Source organism: Andrographis paniculata, unplaced genomic scaffold, assembly GCF_009805555.1.
Source record: "Andrographis paniculata isolate CXL003 unplaced genomic scaffold, ASM980555v1 Contig74END, whole genome shotgun sequence".
NCBI lineage: Eukaryota > Viridiplantae > Streptophyta > Magnoliopsida > Lamiales > Acanthaceae > Andrographis > Andrographis paniculata.
In genome coordinates this window covers 4,877,788-4,887,265 of record NW_026137611.1, presented here as the reverse complement: position 1 = coordinate 4,887,265, position 9,478 = coordinate 4,877,788, and the positions used below count along the sequence as shown (strand labels likewise).

General features: G+C 38.4%; 1 protein-coding gene across 3 annotated transcripts; it reads left to right on the top strand.

Moving 5' to 3' along the window:
• The first annotated feature begins 490 nt into the window (after positions 1-490).
• On the top strand, positions 491-2,924 carry LOC127265978 (photosystem II D1 precursor processing protein PSB27-H2, chloroplastic). 3 transcript variants are annotated; one of them, XM_051296040.1, is made up of 4 exons: positions 491-735; positions 981-1,375; positions 1,520-1,704; positions 2,367-2,924. In XM_051296040.1, exons 1-3 carry the CDS (start codon positions 678-680, stop codon positions 1,655-1,657), a joined length of 591 nt encoding a protein of 196 aa, XP_051151997.1. In that variant the 5' UTR covers positions 491-677; the 3' UTR covers positions 1,658-1,704; positions 2,367-2,924. The 3 variants fall into 3 exon arrangements, with proteins under 3 accessions (XP_051151997.1, XP_051151996.1, XP_051151995.1); XM_051296039.1 differs by having other exon boundaries at positions 2,354-2,924; XM_051296038.1 differs by having other exon boundaries at positions 2,064-2,924.
• The last annotated feature ends 6,554 nt before the right edge of the window (positions 2,925-9,478 follow it).

Here is a 9,478-nt window from a genome sequence, read left to right as displayed (position 1 = left end):
AATCGTAAAATATCAAATCAAATATTTTTTATATTATATTTAAAATTAATTAAAAAATTTAGACATCACATAAACACTTATTTATATCACATTGAATATTTATTAATTTTTATTATTCAAAATTCTATCTCTATTTTTAAATTTACATTAAAACAAACAATAAAAGTTAGGGATATTAGTAATTGAATAAAATATAGTTAAATTTGTAATTAATATTTACTAATTATTACTATATTAAAAAATGTGACTAATTTTGCTGAACGGCCTAAAAAGGAGGAAAAATAGACTAATTTGCCGGGAGGGAGGGAGGAATTAAGTAAATGATACTATTTTTTGTTTAATGAGGTATAATCTATAGTCGGTCTTTGTTTGAATAGGGGAAGCAAATTAGATAAATACAGTATGCAAAGTATCTGTCTGTAATTGTATCATACAAAGTCTGAATATGAAGACATCCTCGGTAACTTTGGTGTCAGAAAATGGTGTGAAATCATTTTATCTATCACAATAATCAGCACAAACACACACACACACACACGGCGCAACGCCAATCTCCCATTTCTTCTCTTCTCTCATCTCTTCTCTTCGTCTCTCCTCTCCTCAATTGCTCCCAATCCAAATATCTTTGCTGTATCTATCTATCAATCTATCTATACCTAGAAATAGAATAGAATAGAATGATTCAAACTCTATATCTGCCTTCTTCAACTGCAACAATGTGCCCACCACTCAAAGGTAAGGTTTCATTTGGATCGCTTCGGAAAATGTTTCTCTTGTTTAGATGTTTTGAAGATGCTGCTGCTGCTGCTGCTGGTGCTGCTGCTTTCATTTGTACGGATGGATATGATATGATTGATTACGCACTGCCACTGCTCTATCATTATTAAATTAATTAATTAATTAATTAATTTAATTTGCCGAAGCTTATCCAACTCTCAACTCTACTACTGACTCTGATGTTTTGTTTGGCTAACCCCAAGGAAGATTGCTATCCAACTTCTGCCGTCCCCGTCGCCTCTTCCTGGTGGGAGGAGGGGCCACTGCTGCTGCTCTCCTATGTGAATTGATGCTATTACCACCAGCAGTATCGGCTGAGATGGAGGAGGATAAGGATACGGGTAATGATGAGCACGAGGGATCGATGGTCGAGGCTTTGAAGTCCTTATTTGATCCTAATGAGAAAACGAAATCAGGAAGGGTTTTACCCAAGGCTTACTTAAAATCCGCGAGGGACGTTGTGAAAACACTCAGTGAATCCCTCGAGGAAGAAACAAAAGATGTAAGTAAGTTTAGACGAAGTGCTGATGCAGCAAAAGAATCAATCCGAGAGTATTTGAGTGGTGGTTGGAGGGGGCACAAGTCACTAATCAATGAGGTAACCATACCATACCATACTCTGCTCTGCTCTGCTGCGATGTGGTCGGTCATGTGTGTGTGGATGTCAATTCAATTCACTGAATTGGTGGTAACAAACAACTATAGAGTTATAATAATGGATCAACGGTGATGATGGCTGCAGGAATCCAATGTGCTGCTAGAGAAAGCAATAAGATCACTGGCTAGGTTTTACTCAAAGGCAGGACCAACTGCACCCGTTCCTGAGGAGCTCAAGGCTGAAATCTTGGGTCACCTCAGGAAAGCACAACAATACCTCTGATCGATCATCCATCCATCCTGCTGCTTCTCACTTCCACTTATGAACAAGTAAGTATATATAATGCATATTGTCAAGGTTAATGAATGAGGGAGCCTACGACCTACAATATGTAGCCAGGCCAGGCTACGCATATTCTCATTCCATATAAATAAAAAATTAGTTAGATAGAAAAGCCTCCAAAGATAAAGAGGTACATGAATAGCCATTTGATCTCCATTGAATCCCTTATAGATAGATCATTCCCCTGTTTGTTGAATTAATTAATAGTGATCTATCATATTAAAGTTGTACATTCATTTACCATTTACATATGCAACTTTACAATTGAATAAAAACATTAACCAACATAAAATCATCTTCAATTGAAAATTTATATATGTTGCATGTTGGTGTTGCTCCCTCCTAGTGAAGACTCAGTCACCCAAGGGGGGAGGGGAGGGGCCTGCCAAAGTTGTTACAATTATTTCATGAATGCTCGACGGCGGATACTTTAGAATCTGTATTGGGTGCAATTAGTTCAGTATCTGCCTCGGATGCCAGCTACCGATATTTATCTGGATCTAATTTATTCGTCTTACGAATTTCGGAGCTTGTAAAGCATGGAAACCTAGTTAGGCTGCAGCATATGGCTGCATCTTTGCTTGCTAAGTTACCAATTAGTGATGGTACTAAAATGGGCATTGCTGGATGCATGAGTTGCTTGATGAAGCTAATGGAGACAGTAAAGCCGGATGGGATTCAAGAGGTTGGGGCCAAGGCATTGATTTCATTACTGTCTGTTAAAGCTAACAGGAAAGAATTGGTGAGGGATGAGAAGAGTGTGATGAGGTTGGTGCAGATGCTGGATCCTAAAAACGACGCAGTATCAAAGAAGTTTCCCGTTGCTGTGGTGGCGGCTATAATGGGTGGAGGCAGCCAGAGTTGTAGGAAGAAGCTTGTGGAAGCAGGTGCTTACAGGCATATTCTCGAGGTCTTGGAGGGATTGATTATATGGATGATGTCCTGATCTTCCTATCCTTCCAGCCATTCTTTGCATATGCAGATTAGGGGTGCTGTTTAAGGTTTAGGTTTGATATCTTAATATATATAAGAAATTCTCGGCTGAATATCATATCATATCATGGGATGGATACCAACTTTCAGCTTTCAGTTGTACAATATTATTGTATTGTATTGTATGTTTTTAGTCTGCAAGCACACTAGAGAAACTGAGATGATAGACTAGTGTTATATCATTTGTGATCATCAGTTTTACTTTTGTTCGTTCCTTTCGGCAGTTTTTACCAAGTGCAACCTGAATTTGATTGTCATGCCAATGCCAATTCAGCTTGAGTGGGGTGTCATTGACAAGTGGTAAAGAGCTAAACAACTTATCCCATTCATTAACATTTTACAAACTTTGAAATGTCCCTAATCATAATTGGCTTATTATCTAATGGGCTGCTTTTTTGGTGCAATTACTCGTATATCGAGTTTTTGCACTCCAATGGAGCCCTATATTTGACACCAACAATGGTGCCATTTTATGGTTAGGCTTATTTTCTTTTTTAAATTTTTTTTTACATATTAATTCTTTTATTTTTTTTTTTTCAAATAATATTAATTATAGATATAAAAAGTTGTTTAAAATAATATATAAAATAAAATATTTTGAAGAATATTATTTTTGAAGCACAAAATAGAGTTGAGAGTTTTAAAATTAAAACTGTATAAAATAGAATTTGTGAGTTAGAAATGACCTAATATTCTCTCTTCCAGGGCTCATTTTTTCTTTTCGGAAACAACATAATTTTGAATTAAACTTCACCAGAACAAACAAATCTTGCTTCTAAGCTCCACAAGAGCATATTAGCACATATTTTCTGGAAACTGGAGCAACCATTCTCCTAATTTAATACGAAGTCATCAAAGTATATTTGAACAAATAGTCTGCCAACTCCACAATTTCTTTAAATCCAAGCTACAGTAGAGCCATTGCACCTCTCTATCCGTCATATAGTCTTTTTCTCTCACTATATGTTTCCTTAGAGTGGTTAAGAATCTCAGCCACTTGTTCCAATCTCCACGGATGGATGCATTGAACCCAGGCCACTACCGACAAGGAGTCGATTTCTATCGCATACCATCTCTCAAATATACAAGCATCTGCCAATCGAGGAGAAACAAAATATTACCCGCTGAATCTCGACTGCAGACCCGTCCACATTAATTTTCTAGCGGAGGCATCCATGCGGCATTGGTCCTATGCAGGCTATCCTTTTTCCTTGCCACTGTCTGCTTTCTTTGACCTTCTGTAAAAATCTCCATTGAGTAATCAAATCAAGCATACTCCTCCAAGTCACCATATTATTTCATACTAATGCAACACTTGACACCAAATAGAAGCAGACATTTCACTTCAAAATGATCCCGTGGCATTATCACAAATGGGTAACCTGCTTGGGCCTCTCCGAAAAGACCGTTAAGCATGATCCTCCAAGCCAAACAAATATTCTTAGGAGGAGCAGCAATTTTCCAAAGCCATACAAACACCGGATCGTGGTGAGTTATTCCTTTCCAAATAACCCGATCAGCGTGTCCATCATTTTTTGAAACTCTTCCCATACACTTTTTTCCCAGTCGAAGAGATCTCTTCTCAATTGCACCTTCCACAACGACACCACTCTCTGAAAGAGCTGACCATCCCCCCTTTTTTATTGCAAGATAGAAAATTTTTGGAAAACTTATTCTTAGTCCTGTGCAGATCTTAAATATACGCAATATTCTTTTTAAAACCAGCTGAGTGTCGGCTCTTTCTTCAATAAAGAATATAACATCATCTGCATATTGAATATAGCTCATCGAAAAACCTGTTCTTCTAACCAAGAATCCTTTTAACAGTCCGTGGGCGCAGACCCTCGATACCAGTACCCTTAAAACTTTAGCCACCAATAGAAATAAATATGAGGATAAAGGATCCCCTTGGAAAATGCCCCTACATATTAAAGAACTCTGAGGGAGAGCCATTGATTAGCACCTCCGCACTCGTTGAAGAGATGTACTTCTTGATCCAAAGCCTCCATCTCTCCCCAAAATGCATTGCCACCGTAATGGTCTCTAAAGCCATCTCTAACCCATCAGCTTTATTTATCCAATTTTAACCATAAACATGCAGTTACTACAGTAATTTTACTCCAATCATAACTCCATTTTTTCACTATTATTATTCAAATATTCAATTTTTCATATTATTTTAAACAATTTTTTATTTTTATAATTTAAAATATTTTTTTAAAAAATTTAGAAAAATAAAAAAATAAATTTAAAAGTTAAAATAAAAAGTTTAAAATTTTAAAAATAATAATAATAAAAACAATTAACGCCATTTTTTGGCGTTGCTACTGTAGCAATGCCAAAAAGTGGCAGAGGATTTGGCGTCGATCGGAGACAATTGCGCTGGGTTGGAAATGCCCTAAGGCAACCCAATCAATACAATCAAATGCTTTATCTATATATCCATCTTCATTACATAGCCGTTCAACCCTGATCTCTTTGCCCTTGAATGATTTTAGAGGCAATCAAAATTACGTCATCTTTAACCACATGCCGAAACCTCTTAATGAAATTAAAATTGAAACCATCAGCGCCACGAGCCTTACTTCTGTCACAAGTCTTGATTGCTTCCCATATTTCATCAAAATCTATTGGTTTTTCCAGCCTCTCTCTTTGGATTTTTTATAAAGCCTTTAACCCAATGTTATTCAGTGAAGGCCAATATCTCATTTATTCAGAAAAATGAATTTGGAAAAACTTCCGAGTTGCCTCCTTAACCCCTAACGGACCTACCCAGAGTATATCATTCCATCTCACCTGTGAAATATGATTTCTTGCTTGACGAATTTTGGCCGCAGTATGGAAATATCTAGTGTTCTTATCCCCTTCTCAGATTCATAGGTCTCGAGATTTTTGACGCCATGCACTTTCTTCTCTCATCTAGGCTCGCCACAGCTTAGATATGATGATCTAGAGATCACTAAATTGAGTCTGATCCCAGGCTCTTTCTTTTTGGAGTCGTTCCATAGCTTCTACCTCTTTTTCAATCAAACCGATCTCCTTACCATAATCTCCTTTATTATAACCATTCAAAGCTTTAATATCTCCCTTTATTTTCTTCAATTTTGCTCCTAAATTTTTCTCCTAAAATGCTAGAATTCCCGGACTCATACAAGACTCTTCAATCATCTTAACGAAGTCTTCATCTAAAAGCCAATGATCAAAACAACGAAAGGGTTTTGGGCCTCGATTTAATTTCAATATGTCAAAGCACACTAGAATGTGATCCGAAAAAAAAGAAAAAAAGGCTTCTTTTGGCTCCATTCACCCTCCTCACTAAACCAACCATGGAAATCAAGAAGCGGTCCAGTCTAGAATAAGACCGGCCTCTATTCCCCGATCAAGTAAAATAACGACCAACCATAGGGATATCCAAAAGGCCCGAAACATCAATAAATGCTAAGAAGTCTCCTCTAGAACGTGAATCGTTTGTGGTTCCTTTCTTTTCCTCTTTTGAGATTTTAGCATTAAAGTCCCCACCAATACACCACCAATCGCTCCCCGAGCCAATTTTGGTTTGAAGATTATCCCAAAAATGTTTTTGCTCACTTATTGAATTAGGAGCATAAACATTGAGAATATTAAAAGCTTCTATTTTTCCTACTATGGAACCCTTCAGCCATACATACCTCTGCTCTGCTGCCTCCACTGATAGCTCCAGAACTAAAGGGTTCCAACAACACAACAATCCTCCTGAGGCGCCTTCTGAAGGAACCCCAACATATTTAGAATCTTCTTTGCCTCATAACCTTTGGATCACCCTTATATTATCAAATTAGGATTAGCCTTCTGTAACAAAAAAACATCAGGCTTTTCCAACCTCATTAGCCTAGAGATAGCCTTTTCTTTTGCACATCCTCCCAAACCGCGACAGTTTAAAATGATAATTTTCATCAAGGATAAAGCCAACTCCCAAAGAACCAAGAACACCAATTATTGGTGTCAGCCTTCCTCTAGTAAAGCCTTATAACAATCCCAGAGAAACTCCTCCACATTGATCTCTCTCACACCTAATTGATTGGCTAGTTTGCAGGTTTCGTTAGCTTCCTCCAACATTTGTTCATCTTCGGAGCTGTGAGAGCCATTGGACCTTTTATCCATTCCGTATCTTGCATTAACCGCTATCTCCCTCACAACATCACCTGATGGAGATGGATTGGTTTCTGGAACTCTGTCCAAAGAATTGATCAAGCCCTCTTATTCGGCCATTTCTGCCGAAGGAAAAGTGTCATCCACTTCGTTCTCCTCCATTTCTGAATTCCTTCTAGGCGATAGTTTACCCAAGCTCTGAACTACAACTCATTTATTTAAATTTAGCCCCCCTGCCACTACAACTACACTAGAATCTTCCGGATGTTTTGTGGCTCCGAACTCTTCAACCTTACTTTTCTTCTGCCCAAGAGAGTCTTGCGAGCCAATTTGATATCTTGGTTTCCTCTCATATCACTTGCGATGAGATTTTTTTTTTCCTTTTTTCGGATGGTAACATATCTAGAATCCCCAATTTTAGACCATGGAGAAGAATCATCCGAGAGAACCAAATTCATCTGACGTTAAATCATCCCTTTCCGAATAAGAGGACTTATTGACACCTTGGGATGAGGCCAACGAATTCGCCTTAGAATCATAAGAACTACCCGTCCTTCCAAGAACTATATTAGGCATTTTAATCAGCTCATCCCCCGTCTGCTCAAAAGAGTTCGACTTTTGAAAATCTTGTCATGGACCGAATTGATCAACTACACAAGACATGGAATAAACTAATAAACAACGACAAAGAACGAACAACTAAACAGAACTAACTAAGCAAGAAAACATAACTAACTAAGCAAGAAAAGAACAAATTAACTAAGCGGAAACGAATAAAGCGAGAAAAAGGATAATCAAAAGAGAAGCAAACCTAAGTAAGTACTAACGTAAGCACAACCCGATACCCTTCTAGCATCGAACCATCCTCCACGAAGGCACCACCTCGGTCGACACTTTGGAAAACTCTTCTATCTTCCCCAAATGCCACGAACTTGAGGCTTTATACTCAAATGCGAATTTTTAAACTAAACCCCATGGAGCATGCAATGGAATTGCATTCCATGAAATATTAGACTAAGAGAGAGAGTATTGCTATCAAGCATAACTTTCCATAAAAAGAAAATGATCAATAATGATCAAATATTCATAAAAATATTCTTGCTTGGTGTGTTTTACAATGCACCTTAAGAGTCCTATCTATAGGAGTGGGTGAAGGGGCAAGTTGAGTGATTTTCCAATGTGGGATGGGTTGTGTATGAGTAAGTAACCTCCCAATGAGAGACACCTAGCTAATGGTCCCCCCTTGCATGTGAGAAATGGTTGATGGCTCATGTGATAATGCATACCGTTTGATGAGAAAGCACTCAATATGCATTATCATTAATCATTTCAAGAACTCTAAATGGCCCATCTCCTCGGGGTGATAGCTTTGTACATCGCCTTGCCAGAAACATTTCCTTCCTCATGTGAACCCAAACCCAATCGTCGGGATGCAATATTACAACTTTACATCCGCGGTTAGCGTACTTAGGATATACCTCCGCAGATTTTCTAGACTTGCTTTGACATCCTTATGAAGTTCCTTTATGCGTCTTGCTCGTTCCCTACCATTAACATTTAAGAACTCATTGCTAGGCAATGGTAAAAGATCAGTAGGCGTTAGTGGGTTCATTCCATAAACTACTTCAAACGGTGACATGTGTGTGGTTGTGTGGATATGTCTATTGTATGCAAATTCAATGTAAGGAAGACATTCATCCCAACTTTTACTATGTGAATTCACAATAACTCTAAGGAGATTACCCAACGCCCGGTTTACCGCCTCCGTTTGTCCGTCAGTTTGGGGGTGATAGGATGTGGAGAAAAGAAGCTTAGCACCAATTTTGTGCCACAATGATTTCCAAAAGTAACTCACGAACTTTGCATCACGATTTGAGACAATAGACCTTGGCACCATGAAGGCGTACTATCTCCTTGAAAAACAGTTTGGCGATGTGATGGGCATCATTTGTCTTTGCACAAGGAATGAAATGCGCCATCTTGGAAAACCTTCGATTCAACTGTTGTTGCCCCCTCAAGTGCTTAAAGGTCTCATGATCGGTGTGTATCATAAACTCTCGTGGCATCAAATAATTTTGCCATGTCTTTAAAGCCTGTACCACCGCATACAAATCCTTGTCATATGTAGAGTAATTCAAGGCAGCCCCTCCAAATTTCTCACTATGATAGGCTATGGGTCGACCTTCTTGAAGCAAAACTGCACCCATGCCTTTGTCCGAAGCGTCACACTCAAGCTCAAAGATCTTCTCAAATTTTGGTACCGCAAGTACTGATGCTTGAGTAAGCTTTGCCTTCAATGTCTCAAACGCTTCTTGGTGTGCTTGTTCCCATTTAAATGGGACTCCCTTCTTGAGCAAGGATGTGAGAGGAGCAATGATCAAGCTAAAACCAGGCACGAACCTCCGAAAAAATTCACACATTCCCAAAAACCTCCTAATTTCTCCCACATTCATTGGACGTGTCCATTCTTTAATTGCCTTTACTTTTGTTTCATCAACCTTCAAGCCATCCTCGCTAACTACAAACCCAAGGAAAATAACTTCATTAGTGTGGAATATGCACTTTTTAAAATTAGCATAGAGTTCTTCTTCCCTTAACCGTTGAAAGACGAGTCGCACATGCTCCACATGTTCCTTTTCA

What these genes read in the sequence shown, in the direction of transcription:
- LOC127265978 (XM_051296040.1), top strand. Translation starts at nt 678, where the DNA reads ATGATTCAAACTCTATATCTGCCTTCTTCAACTGCAACAATGTGCCCA. An exon ending in AATGTGCCCACCACTCAAAG is followed by an intron (nt 736 to 980) that starts GTAAGGTTTCAT and finishes GCTAACCCCAAG; the next exon opens with GAAGATTGCTATCCAACTTC. An exon ending in ACAAGTCACTAATCAATGAG is followed by an intron (nt 1,376 to 1,519) that starts GTAACCATACCA and finishes TGATGGCTGCAG; the next exon opens with GAATCCAATGTGCTGCTAGA.